The 18,889-nt window shown below is 45.0% G+C and overlaps 1 protein-coding gene across 1 annotated transcript; it reads left to right on the forward strand.

The window, feature by feature from the left end:
• Nucleotides 1–1,123: 1,123 nt before the first annotated feature.
• LRR1 (leucine rich repeat protein 1) lies at nucleotides 1,124–16,078 on the forward strand. Its single transcript, XM_082275777.1, has 4 exons — nucleotides 1,124–1,313; nucleotides 2,672–2,774; nucleotides 11,110–11,833; nucleotides 15,811–16,078. The coding sequence occupies exons 1-4, from the start codon at nucleotides 1,128–1,130 to the stop codon at nucleotides 16,064–16,066; spliced, it is 1,269 nt and encodes a 422-aa protein (XP_082131903.1). The 5' UTR covers nucleotides 1,124–1,127; the 3' UTR covers nucleotides 16,067–16,078.
• Nucleotides 16,079–18,889: the final 2,811 nt, after the last annotated feature.

The following is an 18,889-nucleotide window of genomic DNA, read 5'->3' on the forward strand; positions in this document are numbered from 1 at the left end:
GTTTATACTGTACAGCAGTGACAGTTGATCTATATTGTGTTTATACTGTACAGCAGTGACAGTTCATCTATATTGTGTTTACACTGTACAGCAGTGACAGTTCATCTATATTGTGTTTACACTGTACAGCAGTGACAGTTCATCTATATTGTGTTTATACTGTACGGCAATGACAGTTCACCTATATTGTGTTTATACTGTAAAGCAGTGACAGTTCATCTATATTATGTTTACACTGTACAGCAGTGACAGTTCACCTATATTGTGTTTACACTGTACAGCAGTGACAGTTCATCTATATTATGTTTACACTGTACAGCAGTGACAGTTCATCTATATTGTGTTTACACTGTACAGCAGTGACAGTTCATCTATATTGTGTTTACACTGTACAGCAGTGACAGTTCATCTATATTGTGTTTATACTGTACAGCAGTGACAGTTCACCTATATTGTGTTTATACTGTACAGCAGTGACAGTTGATCTATATTGTGTTTATACTGTACAGCAGTGACAGTTCATCTATATTGTGTTTACACTGTACAGCAGTGACAGTTCACCTATATTGTGTTTATACTGTAAAGCAGTGACAGTTCATCTATATTGTGTTTACACTGTACAGCAGTGACAGTTCACCTATATTAGGGTTTATACTGTACAGCAGTGACAGTTCATCTACATTGTGTTTACACTGTACAGCAGAGACAGTTCACCTATATTGTGTTTACACTGTACAGCAGTGACAGTTCACCTATATTGTGTTTATACTGTAAAGCAGTGACAGTTCATCTATATTATGTTTACACTGTACAGCAGTGACAGTTCATCTATATTATGTTTACACTGTACAGCAGTGACAGTTGATCTATATTGTGTTTATACTGTACAGCAGTGACAGTTCACCTATATTGTGTTTATACAGTGACAGCGCCATTAGCAGCAGTGTGACTTCCGCCCTGGCCATAGAGCGGAGGGGATATAGAGCGGCGCCCTCTCCCCTCTTCCTCGCTCTATCACCCTGGAGGACTAATGGGAGTACGACGTCATACGCACAGAGCGGGAAGACAAATTTGGACAGATCGGTGTGTGTGGTTCGGTGTCACCCCCGGAGGAGGGTCGGGGAGAGATGAGGCTGCAGTGTGAGGTGGAGGTCATTAATCGGATGCTGCCCACCTTCGGGATGAGGAACAGAGGGAAGGGCACCCGGGCTGTGCTGTCTGTGGGCAGACAGGAGGAGAAGGGATCCGGACAGCGGGGACCGATCTATCTGATGATCTGTACCCTGAAGGACAAGGCCGGCTCCAGGTATAAGGTGAGTCCTGACTCTGTCACCATGACAACAGGAGAGCGTCTTCTCTATCTATGGTCCCATTCTGCAGTGTACCTGGCAGTGACCAATGAGGGGTAAGGATTGGGATCTGGTAGATCTTGTTTGGTTGGCCTCTGGTAGGAATGGAGTGTTCCTGTTGAAATTGGGATTTGGTTGGACTGGGGTTGCAATCTAGTAAGACTGGGATCCTGTTGGACTGGGATCTGGTAGATCTGGGTTTCAGTTTGATTGGGATCAGGTAGGTCATTAGTTTAATTGGGAGCTGGTAGATCTGGGATCCAGTTTAATTGGGAGCAGGTAGATCTGGGATCCAGTTTAATTGGGAGCTGGTAGATCTGGGATCCAGTTTAATTGGAAGCTGGTAGATCTGGGATCCAGTTTAATTGGGAGCTGGTAGATCTGGGATCCAGTTTAATTGGGAGCTGGTAGATCTGGGATCCAGTTTAATTGGGAGCTGGTAGATCTGGGATCCAGTTTAGCGGTGGGGGGTAGACACCTTTCCTGCTCCCCATAAGGGTAATCCCGAGGAGGATCCGCCATTGGGACCACCCTTATGTTAATTTAAAAAACTACTGGGGTTATAAAAGAAAATACCTGGGTTATGGCAGCTAAAGTACCGGCGTAAATACACGACGGGCGGTCCGTAAGTGGTTAAAGTGAATGGGACTGTCGGTGAGTCCATAGCGGCTCAGAGGATTAGCCGATGCAGGGGAGAGATGACAGTTGCTCTTTAAAAATGATTATTTAAATCAAGCCTTTTTACCAGTGATTTAAATCAAATCCACCCTGACTCAAACCAATTAATATACCCTTTTGGGATTTTTTTTTTTTACCGAATACATTTTGGCCTCTAAATTTATAAAGAAATTAGATTTTCTTTTTATGGATATGTTTTATAGCAGAAATTAATATATAAAAACTTTTTTTTTTTTTTTAGTAATCTAATGTATGCATACTGTGTATGTGTGTGTGTGTGTGTGTGTGTGTATATTTATATATATATATATATATATATATTATAGAAATTTCATTTTTTTTTTTTTTTTTTTTTTTTTTACACCAAAAGAAAGCTCTATTTGTGTGAAAAAGATATAAATTTAATTTGGGGTACAGTGTTGTATGAATGTGCAATTGTCAGTTAAAGTAGAGCAGTGCTAAATAGCAAAAAATGGCCTGGTCACGAAGGGGGTAAAAACTTCCAGGACTGAAGTGGTTAAAAAGTGCACCAAGTTACACAAGTGCAGCTTGGTATACAATGTGGCACAGATCCTGTGCTGGGATGAATGAGCTTCTGTTTATTTTGTTTACTTTATGATGTTTTTTTGTTTATTTTATTACAGCTACAAGAAAACATCGAGAACTTGTTTTCCAAGTTTTTAAATGAAGGAAAAGCAACAATAAGGCTTAAAGAGCCGGCCGTGGATGTGTGTCTCAGTAAGGCAAGTCTTTATTATTTTCTCCTGAAGGAATGCTTTAAAGTGTAAGTCAGGCCAAGAACTTTCTAGTTTTGGATAAAGTGGGGAGAGATTGGAAGTCTTTGGGTTTATTCTGCTATCTGGGACTTGGTTGTAGAGATTTACCCTCACATTCTGTCCTGACCATCACCAGAGAGGGATGAGGGATGATCTGCAACACCAGAGAGGGATGAGGGATGATCTGCAACACCAGAGAGGGATGAGGGATGATCTGCAACACCAGAGAGGGATGAGGGATGATCTGCAACACCAGAGAGGGATGAGGGATGATCTGCAACACCAGAGAGGGATGGGAGATGATCTGCAACACCAGAGAGGGATGGGAGATGATCTGCAACACCAGAGAGGGATGGGAGATGATCTGCAACACCAGAGAGGGATGGGAGATGATCTGCAACACCAGAGAGGGATGGGAGATGATCTGCAACACCAGAGAGGGATGGGGGATGATCTGCAACACCAGAGAGGGATGGGGGATGATCTGCAACACCAGAGAGGGATGGGAGATGATCTGCAACACCAGAGAGGGATGGGAGATGATCTGCAACACCAGAGAGGGATGGGGGATGATCTGCAACACCAGAGAGGGATGGGGGATGATCTGCAACACCAGAGAGGGATGGGGGATGATCTGCAACACCAGAGAGGGATGGGGGATGATCTGCAACACCAGAGAGGGATGATCTGCAACACCAGAGAGGGATGATCTGCAACACCAGAGAGGGATGAGAGATGATCTGCAACACCAGAGAGGGATGAGAGATGATCTGCAACACCAGAGAGGGATGGGAGATGATCTGCAACACCAGAGAGGGATGGGAGATGATCTGCAACACCAGAGAGGGATGGGGGATGATCTGCAACACCAGAGAGGGATGGGGGATGATCTGCAACACCAGAGAGGGATGGGAGATGATCTGCAACACCAGAGAGGGATGGGAGATGATCTGCAACACCAGAGAGGGATGGGGGATGATCTGCAACACCAGAGAGGGATGGGGGATGATCTGCAACACCAGAGAGGGATGGGGGATGATCTGCAACACCAGAGAGGGATGGGGGATGATCTGCAACACCAGAGAGGGATGATCTGCAACACCAGAGAGGGATGATCTGCAACACCAGAGAGGGATGAGAGATGATCTGCAACACCAGAGAGGGATGAGAGATGATCTGCAACAGGGAGACAAGACAGTAATACAAATATGACCGCTTCTAGCTTTATCCAACTTTTCTGTAGTCTGTTGCTGTTGGTAAGTTTTCCTTAAAGCAGAGTTCCACCCAAAAGTGGAGCTTCCTCTTTTGCCCCCCTCCGGTGCCACATTTGGCACCTTTCAGGGGGAGGGGGGAACGGGTACCTGTTTTTGACAGGTACCCTTCCCCACTTCCGGGACATGGCGCCATCCCTCGGAAGCTCTGCTCCCTCCTCTGCCGCTGAGCCAGTAGGAGTGCGCTTCGCGCATGCGCAGTAGGGACCTGCCTGTGAAGCCGCAAGGCTTCACTGCCGGGTTCCCTCACCGGCAATGGCGCGGGAGCACCCGACAGCCAATGGAAACATCAGCTGCGGTGCCGACATCGCTGGACTCCAGGACAGGTAAGTGTCCTAATAGTAAAATTCAGCAGCTACAGTATGTGTACAGTATTTGTAGCTGCTGACATAATTTTTGGAGGGGGAGGCGGAACTCCGCTTTAACCACTTCAGCCCGAAAGGTTTTACCCCTTATGACAAGGCCATTTTTTGCACTGCGTTACTTTAACAGACTATGCGCGGTTGTGTGACGCTGTACCCAAATAAAATTGATGTTCTTTTTTTCCCACAAATGGAGCTTTTTCTTGGTGGTATTTGATCACCTGTGTGATTTATTTTATTTATTTTTTTTTCTTTTTGTGCTATAAACAATAGAAGCAACAATTCTGATTTAAAAAAAAAAAAAACAGACCGCTGTTCTCTCTCCACGGGGAGTGATCGCGGGTGCCCAGCGACAATCGCGGCCGCTGGCTAATGGGAGCGTGCGCGTGCCCCCAGGAGCTCTCCCGCGAACTGCCGTACAGGTATGGCAGTTCCTGCAGCCGAGCAGCCCTGTTGCAGTATATCTGTGGCGGGCGGGTGGCAAGTAGTTAGTGTTACTGAACCCAGGATCCTGCATTCACTATATCTGGGCTCCCACAGAACACATGGAAATGCTAAAGTTTTAGTAAGTATAATCTGCTAAATAACTTTTCTCATCAGCAGTATATAGCAGTCTTGTAGCTGGAAAAGTCTCACACACGTGGTATCACCATACTCAGGAGTAGCAGAATGTATTTTGGGGTGTAGTTGCAAGTATGCCTATACAGTGTGTGAGAAATAACTATAATATAACAATTTTGTGAGAAACAAAATAAATCTTCATTCCTTAGGAGTTCCCTTCACTGGAACTAAGGGGCCAGGCCCAACCCCTGAAAAACAACTTCACACTATAATTCCCCTCTACCAAATGATTTGGACCAGTGCACAAAGCCAGGTCCATAAAGACATGGATGAGCGAGTTTGGGGTGGAGCAACTTGACTGGTCTGTACAGAGTTCTGACCGCAACCTGATAGAACTTCTTTGAGATGAATTAGAGTGGAGACTGCAAGCCAGGCCTTCTTGACCTACATCAGTGCCTGACCTCACAAATGCATTTCTGGAAGAATGGTCAAACATTCCCATAGACACTCCTAAACCTTGTGGACAGCCTTCCCAGAAGAGTTGAAGCTGTTATAGCTGCAAAGGGTGGCCCAACTCAGTATTGAACCCTACGGACTAATACCTCGTACTAGGGCTGGGCGATAAAACGATACCGATAGGTATCGCGATAGTCCCGTGCTCGATAGCAATAGGAAAACTTGAACGATAAATCGAAAAGTCCGCTCCGACGGGTTTAAACTTTTAAAAATGGCGCCAACACGTCATTGCGCACGCGCCGCCGCCGCTCGGGAGAGGCCGGGAATAGCCGAAATTACACGAGCGGAGGTGGCGCGTGCGCAATGATGTATCCGCGCCGGGCGGCGCCATTTTTAAAACGAAGGCGCCTCTGGAACAGGTAAGTGAAACAGCTTCACTACCTGCCGTTATGCAGGGCGGCGGGCACACTACAAGGGATGCAGTGCTGCGGGCATAGTCTACCTGTACCATGCCCACAGCACTGCATCTCCTGTAGTATGCCCACAACCCCGGATCCTCTTGTACCATGCCAGTCACCCTGCATTCTCCTGCACCATGCCAGTCACCCTGCATTCTCCTGCACCATGCCAGTCACCCTGCATTCTCCTGCACCATGCCAGCCACCCTGCATTCTCCTGCACCATGCCAGCCACCCTGCATTCTCCTGCACCATGCCAGCCACCCTGCATTCTCCTGCACCATGCCAGCCACCCTGCATTCTCCTGCACCATGCCAGCCACCCTGCATTCTCCTGCACCATGCCAGTCACCCTGCATTCTCACCCTAGGGTCCTTATTTTAAATGGGTAATAAAAAATATCAATATATATCGATATCGACCGATATGAAACACTGATATCGTGATACAGTTTTCAGCCATATCGCCCAGCCCTACCTCGTACACACGCAACGATTATCGGCCGATCACGTTGGTTGAAATGTGCTCTAGACTGCACACAAATTTTTTCGGCCAACAAAAACCAACTTCAGAAGTGATGTCATGTGCTGGTTTACTTTTCGTGTGTTTTTTCTTCTCTGAGCATGCCCAGTCTTGCTCATCAGATTTTTGTCTGCCGAAATCTCTGACGGAAAATCGGCCGTTCTGGTGACGGCCAACAAAAATTTTATAGCATGCACACCAGATTTTGTTCGGCCGAAAAGTCGGAGTCCGTTGTCGGAATCATCATACTAACAAGCCGAAAATCGGCCGATCAGACGTTGGCCGAAAATTCACGGCCAACAATCGTTGCATGTGTACGAGGCATAAGACTGGGATGCCATTAAAATTCATGTGTGTGTAAAGGCAGGTGTCCCAATACTTTTGACAATATTGTGTGTATGTATGTATGTATATTAAATATATATAATGTATGTGTGTGTGTGTGTGTGTGTATGTATATGTATGTGTATGTGTATATATATATATATATATATATATATATATATATATATATATATATATATATATATATTATTTTCTTGAATGTACGTATACTTTAATTCAGGTTTTGTTTTATATGGAAAAATAAATCCCAAGCCAAAGCATTTTGGAAAAATGCACCCCTTTGATCAAGGGGTGGCGTCCCAATACTTTTGACAATACAGTGCAGTCTTTTTCAACTGGGGTGCCTTGAGGTCTCTTCAGGGCTGCCTTGGCAAAATGCCTAAAAATTCATCAAAAATTGTATAAAAGCCGGTGTGTGGATGAAGCCGGCCTTTTTAGTGACCCAAAGCCACAGGTTTTCAATATGCGCCATTACGACTTTCTAGACACTGGCATCCTAACAACCAATGACGTCATCAGTTAATAAGTTGGATGTCTGTGGCCTCCACAGCCTCCTTGTTTGACCCTCCTCTGCCCCTCTCTCTCAGCACTGGTGGTGACATTAGCTGACTGATGGAGAGAAGTTGAGGGAGAAGAGAAACCATGGCATACTAATCGGTACCGGTGTGAAAAAGTGTATTTGCTTTGGAAAAAAGAAATGCCCTCTAACGTTGGGTGTCCTAAGTGTGTAAATGTTGCTGCGTTTGTGTAAAGCTATTGGAGTAGTTTTTAAAACTTTAGAATGGGGTGCCTCGAGACTGGCCATAATTTTAAAGGATGCCTTAAATGAAAAAAGGTTGAAAAACACTGGATATAGAGTATTTCGAAAAGCCATTACTGTTCTGTTAGCTTTGCTGGTAGATCCGTAGAAGAGGTCTGCGTGTCAATTTAGAGATTGGTTGTGTTTGACGCCTGCGGGGTTTCCTGATTGGACTGAAGCAGAGATGCTATCTCTTGTAACCAGTGCCAAAACTTTCCGCTGTAACCAATTACCATAAAATTAACAAATGTCATTTATTTGTTTTTTTTTTTTTATTCTGTTGCATGTGTTTGAAATCATTAGCGGACGAGTGGAACTTAAAGAGTAACTCCACTTTTGTGGGGGTGGGGAAGCAAATAAAGGAAAACAATATAGCGTATACAATTGTGACACAAATCATATTGTAATTGAATGTTATTAAAAATGACCTTTCCTTTTAAATCTGCAGCTGTTGTCATTTTCTGAATATGCAATGCAATATGGCCGCCTGGAGCTGTTCTGTACACAGAATGTATACTGACCACACCCCCAGAAACATCATTTTCTGCTTGTGTGATTGGCTCACCAATTTTCCCAGAAGTCTGCCTAAGATACAAGTCAGATTTCTGGCATCCCCTGCAACAATAATGTCATTTTTGGTGAGATACTCCCAATAGGAACACGTCTAAAGGGATGCAGGCCCAGCAGATTTCCTCATTAGAGCCCTGCAGCTGCCACAGCTGATAGATAATTATGAAACCACTCCCATTATACCCACTCAGCACAGAGGAACAAACAATGATTTCTTCAGAATAACGAAAGGTAGGAATCTGCAACAAAGGCCTCTTTCACACGGTCCGCTTCCGTAGGTGGATCCGTGTTGCTAAGCGGGGATCGATCCGCGATCCCCGCTGAGCCGGCGGATGACAGCGCGTGCGTGTGTGCGTGCGTGTGTGTGCGTGTTTTAAACCTGTTCTTACAGAAAGTCCTAAAACCAGAGCATCAGCCAAGACGTTAGCATTTTCAGATGGCCAGCAGTGACAGCCTACATATGTCTTGTCACAGGATTTCTTTCTATGCCTTGCAGCTCTTGTGTCATCATCCCTGTGTTTTCTGCAGCCTCCTGGGTCAGTAACTTTATCGCCAGCAGAGGTCGCTGTTTGTTTTCTTTTGTTGTGCTGGCTAAATGCACTAACCTGTCATCTAAACTGAAGCGTCAAAAACAGCATTGAGATTCATGTTAAGGCTCCGTTCACATCTAGGGGTTTCTATATTTCAGGCATTTTTGTACAGGCGTTTTGAGTTGACAAATGACCAATGAAAAGCAGCAAAACGCATGTAATATACCAAAAAAGAAGCTTGTATACTCTTTGAGCGACGGGCGTTTTTGCTTAAAGGGGTTGTAAAGTCAGAAGGTTTTTATCTTCATGCATTCTGTGCATGAAGATAAAAAGCCTTCTGTGTGCAGCAGCCCCCCCTAATACTTACCTGAGCCCCCTCTCTATCCAGTGATGTCCAACGCTCCTTCTTGATTGGCTCCCACTGCTGTCGATCAAACTGTTAGCCAATCGGGAGAGGGGAGAGAGAGGGGGGTCGGGGTTGAACTGCAGCTCTGTGTCTGAATGGATACAAGGAGCTGCAGCTCGGCTCAGGTGCTCCAATAGCAAGATGCTTGCTGTAGGGGCAGTCAACAGGAGGGAGGGGCCAGGAGCTCCAGCCAGGGACTGGAGAGGAGGATGATTGGGGCTGCCTTGTGTAAAACCAGCTGCACAGAGGAGGTAAGTATAACATGTTTGTTATTTTAATAGAGAAAAAAAACGAGACTTTACAATCACTTTAAGGCAACAAAATGCTCAGATGTGAACAGGGGCAATTTGAATTAATGGGATTTGTCTTGTTGGGTGTTTTTAGAGCAGAAAATCGTCCAAAAACGTGTAGAGGTGAACGGAGCCAAAAAAACTGGTTGTCTTTTATGAGATGTGGAAATAACAATTTGTAACTGATCAGGTACCAAAAATCTCAAGTGATTTTTGTGTATCCAATTTTTTTGTTTTTATAAAGTTGGGAATGCATGTAACCTCTCTCTGGTTTTTATTTGCTGTCGGTATCCCCCCCACCCCCCCACCCCAACCAGAAGACCGTGCAGACCCCATTCTAGGTCAGCCGAAACTGACCATTGAATACTTGGTTGAGGGGCTCTCCCGAAGAGGCCCCCCAGGGGCAAGGGAGAAAGGAACCTGAGGGCCACACATCCTCAACCCCCCCCCCCCCCCCCCACCCCCCGACGTATTGGGGACTTATTTTTTGCTCTTTGTACTTTGGCAATTATTTTATACTACATTTTTAATAATATCTGATCACTGGGACTTTCATATTGGATTTTTAATTTTGCACCTTGTATCACTTTGCACTTTTGCACCTTTTTTGGATATTCTCCGAGTGCTTATTGTTTTTTCCACATATATATTATCTCTAATTTTATTGGTCTTTTATAATTATCGCGATTGCATTATTTTATTATATACATTATTTTTATTGCTACTGTTTTTTGTTTTATCCACACACGTATAATAATTTCATTACCGTATTTTCCGGCGTATAAGACGACCCCCCTAATTTTCAAGTTAAAACCTAGGTTTTGGGCTATACTCGCCGTATAAGACTACCCCCCTTCCGAAGCAAGGCAACACCATTGAAAAACATCCGATTTCTCATAGATCTCCAAGGTACCCTAGTACTGCAATACATGTAATCTCTCATAATATCTCCAAGGTACCCTAAGTATTACCAGTAGATGTAATCTCAAGACGCTGGCTGTGCAGGAATCCTGTACCGGTATACCATATGTACCGTAGCTTCGGCTACGTACAGTGTACCGCGCTGAGCCAATCACAGTGAGAGATGTATTCTATTATTGAATGCAAAGCCTGCTCGGATTGGCAGAGTCAGAGAGGCGGGCTGATGTTACTCCGCCAATCCGAGCAGGCTTTGCATTCAATAATAGAATACATCGCTCTCCCTGATTGGCTCAGAGCGGTACACTGTAGCCGAAGCTACGGTACATACGGTATACCGGTACAGGATTCCCACACAGCCAGCGTCTTGAGAGATTACATCTACCGGTAATACTTATACTTGGGTTACCTTGGAGATATTATACTCGGCGTATAAGACGACCCCCCCCCCCCCCCCCCATTTTTGGGGGATTTTTTTGAGGTTCAAAAGTAGTCTTATACGCCAGAAAATACAGTATATCTCTATTTTATTATTTATTCACCGGTTGGTAGGAAGCTATTTATTCATATTTGCGCAGCACTATTTAATTATTTAGAATTTTACACTGATATGAGAAGTGAGGTGCTTGCAGCAATTTATTATCTTATTTAGGGAGGTTGCTCTTGGGAATTCTTGTCTTAGACTGCTGGTAATAGTTTGAGAATCCTAATTGCCAAGTTCACTGTGGGTTTCCTTTCATCGGTATCTTGTGATGAATATGCATTTCCTCTCCTTTTTTTATTTATTTCGTCTTGTTGTCGTTTTTGTTTTTCAGGCAGATGTCGGCAATCTTAAGAACTTTCTTTCCGCTGTGGGCTTGGCACATAGAGGCACCGATGCAAACCCAGTGCCATTGTCCCGTCTGATTCCTGCCAAAACCTCGGAAATCGAAAAACCCCGAGCTAAGCTGATAATTACCTGCAAGAAAGATTATCCGCTCACAAAGAGCTTCCCCTACTCATTGGAGCATCTTCAGGTCTCTTTCTGCAAGCTGGCTCGGGTTGACATGAGAATGCTGTGCTTGAAGAGGCTTCAGAAACTTGACCTGAGCAACAACCACATTAAGAAACTGCCCAAGACAATTGGCGACCTTGTGTGTCTCCAGGAATTAACTCTTCACAACAACTTTCTAGAGACCTTCGAGGTGGAGCTGTGTCATTCCACCCTCAGGAATTCTCTGAAGGCTTTGGATCTCAGCGAGAATAAATTAAAAGCGCTCCCAGTTCAGTTCTGTAATCTCCGAGAACTTGTAAGTCTGAAACTCGATGGCAATGAACTTCTCCAGCTGCCTTTTGGCATAGGAAAGCTGTCCAAACTACGCTTCCTCTCTGCCACCAAAAACAAGCTGCCTCATCTCCCCAACAGCTTCAGAATGCTGGTGCTTGAGAAACTGGACCTGTTTGGCAATCCATTTGTAAGAGCAACTCCAATGGTTCCTGACATTCAGCTGAAAGTCCCTCTAAGCCTATTGGAAACGACTTTAAGAGCAACTATTATTTACAGGTAAGAATTTTCTATTTAAAGCGGTAGTATACTCTAAAAAAAACCTGCAAGACAAAGGCATAATGAGCTAGTATGCATCGCATACTAGCTCATTATGAAATACTTACCTTAAAACGAAGCCCCGACACGAACCCCCAGACACCGCTGTGGGAGCGGACATGATCCCTCTGCATCTCTTCCGGGTTCGGCGGCTTCGGCGCGGTGAGTGGCCGGAGCCGCGACGACGTCACCCAGCGCATGCGCGCAGGGTGTTACTTTTCCGGCAACTTCCCGGCAAGGAACTCTGAAGGTCCGCCGGACCTTCAGAGCGCATGCGCCGCTAGTGTCAGCGGCTGCATGCAGTGCAAATATCTCTGACCAAAATATCTCCTAAACCGTGCAGATGTGATTTTTATTTTTTCCATATATATATATATATATATATATATATATATATATATATATTTTACACACGTGCGCGCAGTCGGGGAAAATGCATGCGATTCTTTGCAGTGCGATTTTTCAGTAATTTTTTTTTTTGTATTGATGCAAATCACACCGCAAAGTATCATGACTTTATCTGCGACTCTGTAGCTGCGAGTACTTGAACGGCTGAGCTGTATTTTGTTATCTGTTGAACAATTGTTTTTTTGAGTGTCCAACTTGTGTTGGTCAAAGCAGATCAATGCAGCTCTATGTACATGGTGCCCTAACAGAGACAGACCGCAATTAAAAAAAAAAATGTAAACCAGGTTCGTTACCTCCTTCCCTCATTACTAAATGTAACAAAAAAAAAATTGCAAGCCAAAAACATTTTGTTTGCTTCAGAGCTCTCTCCAGATTACTGCTTTTTGCCATGCTGCTGGCCAGATCCAGGGGAGTTGTGTGCTCTTTTTGGGCAGAATTGCAGTGATTCTGTTTATTGCAGCAGAGGAGGAAGGACAGGTAGGTGGCCACCAGCCCCTGCGCTGTTCTAAAAGTGTAATGCCACTGCAAACTTCCAATAGTAAATGCAGTATACATACAGTATGCAACCATTCCCCTAAAGATTCATTTTTCCCATAAATACTTGGCCTCTGTTGTCCTTTTATTAGTTTGGGAATGATTAATTTGTTTTTTATAGACCGAGAAAAAATTCTCTATCGCTCTGCTTTCCATCATTTCCCTTTCGTATTTGTAACTCACATTTTCAGATAGCTTTCTATGGCCAACGAGCAACGTTTCTGCAGCCTGCTCTTCACCCGTCAGCCGCTTCTACTTTTGATTTGTCACTTTACACCATTAGTTTTAATCTGTGGCCTGTAGAACATATAGGACTATACAGTATGTTCTGTAGGACCGTATGACCGGCTTGACAAATTTTGCTTTGAATTTAGGAGCCAGCTAAAAAAGTTAGGAGCCAGTTTTTTTTTAACTAACCAATCTTACAGTTGAACATGTAATGCGTTCCCGAATGTGACCTTATCCTTTAACCCACAAATGTCGAACACAAGGCACGCGGGCCGAATCCAGCCCCCAGCCCATGTCATGTGGCCCTTGCACCCAGTTTTTTCGGCTGGAATGTGGCACCTCTGGTTATCGCCCTCTGCTCCCTGCTCCCCACTGTCACTTGTAAACACAGAAGCCTTCTGTGTTTAGAACTTTCTCAACTCCGGTCCTCAGGGCACACTAACAGGCCAGGTTTGCAAAAAACTGAAATACATCACAGGTGATATCATTTGCTGCTCAGTGATTGCAGTATTTTAGTCTGTATCTCCCCAAGGTAATACTTAAAATCTGGCCTGTTAGTGTGCTCTGAGGACCGGAGTTGAGAAACACTGCTTTAGAAAGACAACTTTGCCTTGGGCAGCTCACAGCTCTAAAAGATCCCTCAGGTACTCCTCAACCCTGCACTCTGTACACAGCAAACCCCTGAACTCTGCACTCTAAGTAATGCACCTCCGAACACACTCCTGAAATGCACTCCTCCTGAACTCTACACCCTGTACGTGACGCACTCCTGAACTCTACACCCTGTACGTGACGCACTCCTCCTGAACTCTACACCCTGTACATGACGCACTCCTCCTGAACTCTACACCCTGTACGTGACGCACTCCTCCTGAACTCTACACCCTGTACGTGACGCACTCCTCCTGAAATCTGCACCCTGTACGTGACGCACTCCTCCTGAACTCTACACCCTGTACATGACGCACTCCTCCTGAACTCTACACCCTGTACGTGACGCACTCCTCCTGAACTCTGCACCCTGTACGTGACGCACTCCTCCTGAACTCTACACCCTGTACGTGACGCACTCCTCCTGAAATCTGCACCCTGTACGTGACGCACTCCTCCTAAAACTCTGCACCCTGTACGTGACGCACTCCTCCTAAAACTCTGCACCCTGTACGTGACGCACTCCTCCTAAAACTCTGCACCCTGTACGTGACGCACTCCTCCTAAAACTCTGCACCTTGTACGTGACGCACTCCTCCTAAAACTCTGCACCCTGTACGTGACGCACTCCTCATGAACTCTGCACCCTGTACGTGACGCACTCCTCCTGAACTCTGCACCCTGTACGTGACGCACTCCTCCTGAACTCTGCACCCTGTACGTGACGCACTCCTCCTAAAACTCTGCACCCTGTATGTGACGCACTCCTCCTGAACTCTGCACCCTGTACGTGACGCACTCCTGAACTCTACACCCTGTATGTGACGCACTCCTCCTGCAGATTTCCTTCATGCTGGTTGTTTTTTTTTTTTATATACAGTTCTCTTGCAGCAGGCTGCCTGGTCCACATTCCAAGCTCTTTTTTTTTTTTTTTTTTTTTTTAGGCTCCGGTCACATATTGGGGTCACGGATTGCTCGCGATCCTGAATCGCGAGATGTGCGATTCCAGTCACTTCCAATGGCACCCCAAACAGTCCGATCTTGCTGCGTATATCTTCCGATGGATCGTGGTAAAATTGCGCAGACAGAATCATGGGACATCTGTTGCCCAAAAAAAGTTCTTGTACTTCTTGGGCGACGGGTGTTCCGTGATTCTGTTTGCCTGTTTTTACTGCAATTCGTCAGTCGTCATCATGGTATCATGGCAAAATCACTCTGCGTTTGGGGTGCCTTTGGAAGTAACGGGAATGTTTCCGGATTGCAGGCAGTATTGCGGCAATTCTGCCCACGTTCCGGGATGCCAATATGTAAACTGAGCTGTACTATTATTCAGGGATCAATTGTCTTGTAGGATTTTTCCAGGGAAACAAATCGTAACTATGCAAAACATTTACTGTTCTCTGCTTCCTCGTAGTGTCAAATGTAACTAAGGCCAACATACAAGTTAAACTGGCTGTGAGTAAGCTTAGAACAATAATTCAATTCATTCATCAGATCAGGAAGTTCAAGCCGTATTAAACTTAAAAAAAAAAAAAAAAAAAAAAAACATACTACATTGCAGCTCATCAGTTCTTAGATATGGGGACTGCATTGTTTTTCTTTATTTATGCTTTTTTTATTCAACTTGGAACAGGCCAAGCTGACCAGACAAGTTATTGGAGAGCAGGGGTCTCCAGACTTTCTAAACATTAAATTTAAGTTTAAATAGACTGAGCAGCTGATGTTGATCGCATAACCCAGTCATTCCAGCAGCCAGAAACTGCAGATTCTTGCCATAGGAATCCAGCAGCTGCAACAAACTGGCCATGTGAAAGGGGCCTAACTACCCCCTGTCCCCCCTCCCCCCCCAACCCAGACTGACAATGCTGCCACTGGTGCCTGCTTTACATCTTCATCCAGAATGCGGGCACCCTAAGGCAGGGTTTCTCAATTAGGGTTCCTTGAGCGATGAGCATATTCTGTTCCCACTGACACCATTCATCTTTTTATCTGAAGGGGGGTAACTTTTCCCAATGACCAACTATAGGGAGGATTCTACCCACTGACCATCACTGTGTCATGAGTTGTAGACAGTCAATCAGTTTTAATACAATTATTATTTTTCTTTTTCTTTGCAGAATCCCATATGGACCGCAGTCCATTCCCAATCACCTTTGCCAAGATCTATCCATGGCTAAAACCTGTGACTGTGGAGGCCCATGTCTGAGCTCCTTCATCCAGACCATTGTGGCGGTTAATCTACATCAGGTGTCTCAATCGGTGGTCCTGGTGGACTCCATGGGGGGCACTGAAGCCCCCATTGTCTGTTATTTCTGTTCTCTCACCTGTTATTCTCTCTTTCTGGATAAATACTTACAGAGCATTAGGATGTAAAGCAAAAGAAGTGTGTGGCATGTTTAATGTTTTCGGAAATGGGACCCCATTGGCTAGATTTGCTGGGGCTTCTAGTTTTGCCGCAGGAAGCCCCCCTCCAGGCTACCTCTGGTTAGACCTCGGTCTTCACAATGTGGGAGTGCCTTATACCTCAGTGATGCCTCTGTGATGCCTCTGGCTCCTGATGTACAAATAGCCTAGTGTGGCTTCAGTCTGTATTTTCTGTTTCAGAACTGCTATGGAGCAAGGTAAACCTCCCTATAAATGATAGAACTGCCAAGAAGGCTGTTACCATATCAGTGAGGAGCCAGTCTGCAATTTGAAGATAATGGGGTACCTTCTGATGTCAGGGTGGTTGGCAAGTATCCAGTGTCCAGCAAAAACGGAACAATCCTTTGGCATCAAGGTTTCAGTAAACTGTGCAAACCCTTCTTGACAAATCTTTTCATGTATCATTGACAAACCTTCTTGTGCCTTGGTATTGGCATCAGTAGCTCCCATGTTATTGAGGTGAGCCAAATAACCTTTATAGCAAGAGCATGCGTAGGCCTTCTATTCTCTGACATTTTACTTAACAAGGCCTTGAGTCTAATTTATTCATAATATGCATGGAATTGGGTAATGAACAGGAAGAAAAGTTTCAGTTTCTTGACTTCAAGAAAAGAAATGTTCTGATTGGTTGCTGGTTTGCTGCTCTTTAATGATCTTTGTCAGATCTTCATGCCAGGCAATAGTACAAGGCAAAGTAGTGACATGTTTTGGAGTGTTAGCCAATACAGAATTCATGTACTGCTGGCCATTGCCGGGGAAAGATTTTATATGTTCTATGTTTCATGTTGCCTGTGGTCCCATGTATATGTTTGTGAAAGTAAAGCTGTGTTTCCTATGGAAACTCATTACATTTTCTGTTTTTACTATCCAACCTGCACTGCCAATGTCAAAAGGAAACTGGCTAACCTGCAATGGTCTACTGTTGGGAGCAGTAAAATGGCACAAAACCCATGTGTTCGGATAACTGTACGTAACGCGTATAGTGATGGACGTAACGCGTATAGTGATGGACGTAATGCGTATAGTGATGGTATCTAGTTCCCCAGCTATGCATGCAGGTGATGCTCTTCCGCAAAAGTGTCAAGGGCTGGGGTCAAACTATAACGCTGCTATAGTAAAAAATCTAAGAGATCTGGACAGCTGCATGACGAAAATACGTCCATCTTTATTGTAAATATAAAGGCACCATAATACAGCAGAAATACACAGTGGGGACAGAGGAAAAACTTGACGCATTTCGCGCTATGTCAGATCTTACTCTTTGTGTAAGTGCTGAGCCTGAAATACGTTGGCTTCCTCTGTCCGGATCTCTTTGGTTTTTCACTGTATACAGCCAGATGAGCTGAGCTAGCACCCGAATGTAGGGAAGGGTGTGCAGGATTGTGGCGGCAGGCCTACCTGGAGCAGTGGCGTACTTCACATTATAATGCTTCTATGGTGACAACAGTGCTCATCTTTTATTCACGTAGATGAAACATTTCCTTTTGATAACAAAAACTGTAGCTGCAACTGTTTGTGAACACCCTACCCTCCTCTACCAGCACAGCAGAGTTCCAGCCTCACTCACTGTTGATGGTCCGCATGAGGTGTGTAAAGGGGAATGCACTGTGAATGCAGGGTAAGGGAAGGGGGGTACATAGGTGCAAGTGTGGTGCTGAGAATGGGGGGGGGTTACATGGTTGGAGGAGAGGTGCTTAGGGGGATGGTGAGGTAAGTGGGAGGAATATGCTGTGATTAGAGTGTGAGTTGGGTGGGAGGGAGGCATGTGCATTGAGCAAAGGGTAAGATGTGGGGGGGGGGGAGAGTTTAGAATCTGCTGTTAATGCAGTTTGAGGTGATTGGGTGATAGGCTTTGTTATGAGGTGGGTGGGAGGTAGGTGGTGTGGCCGTAGACGTATGCACTTAGCAATGGGTTGGATGAGGTGGAAAGTGGAGGATTTATTGCTAGCCATCACTCCCCCCTCTGTTTTGTCCACCTACTGCACATTTGCTTCCCCCCTTCCTTTCTGATGCCCCTCCCCCTCCCGTCAGGTGGTCTCCTCCTTCCATTTGCCTGGAAGTACTTTGTGTGGCCCCTATGGAGCCAATACTGGTTGCTCTGCAAGGGGAGGAAAGTAGACATTAATGGCTGTGATTGGGGCCTGGCATATTTTGGTGGTGGGGGTACAGGGGAAGCAAGAACCGAAGTCCAAATAGAAGTGGGGCATTTTAATAAAGAATTTGCATTAAGTGCTGTTTTCTGACCAAATCTATGCCTAACATCAGGGTACGAACATTTCTCAGAGCCAGACAGACAGGCCAGTATTGTAGCCATCAGGCTTTTTTTACTTCATATGCACTCCATAACGAAAGATACTCAGAATGGTAAAAAAAAGCTATCATACTGGGTATCTGTGGCTGCAATACTCCTTATTAGCAGATTGTCAACACATGAAATCAGAACTCTTCATTTGTTCTAGACTCGTATTCATTCCAGTTTGGTGACTCCACTCTCTGAACTGGTTTGGCAGACTGCAAGGCATCAGAAGATAGCCAATGGCAGCCTTATTTCTGACAGGGCAGGGTTCATTTAGGCAGCCAAGGAAATCCTATGCTTTCAGTAACAGGAATAGCAGGGTGTTGACAGGGATGTAAATCTAGTTTTCTGGACTGTATATTAAAACCAACCAAAGACTTTGCAAAGGTGGTCTTCAGAACAAGATCTCTCATCAGTTTAGAGGAAAATTCCAATTCTATGAATTTGGAGTAAATGTTTACTATTTCAGGGGTGCC

The sequence above is a fragment of the Pelophylax lessonae genome (genome assembly GCF_965119305.1).
Source record: "Pelophylax lessonae genome assembly, chromosome: 13".
In the NCBI taxonomy this organism is placed as follows: Eukaryota; Metazoa; Chordata; class Amphibia; order Anura; family Ranidae; genus Pelophylax; species Pelophylax lessonae.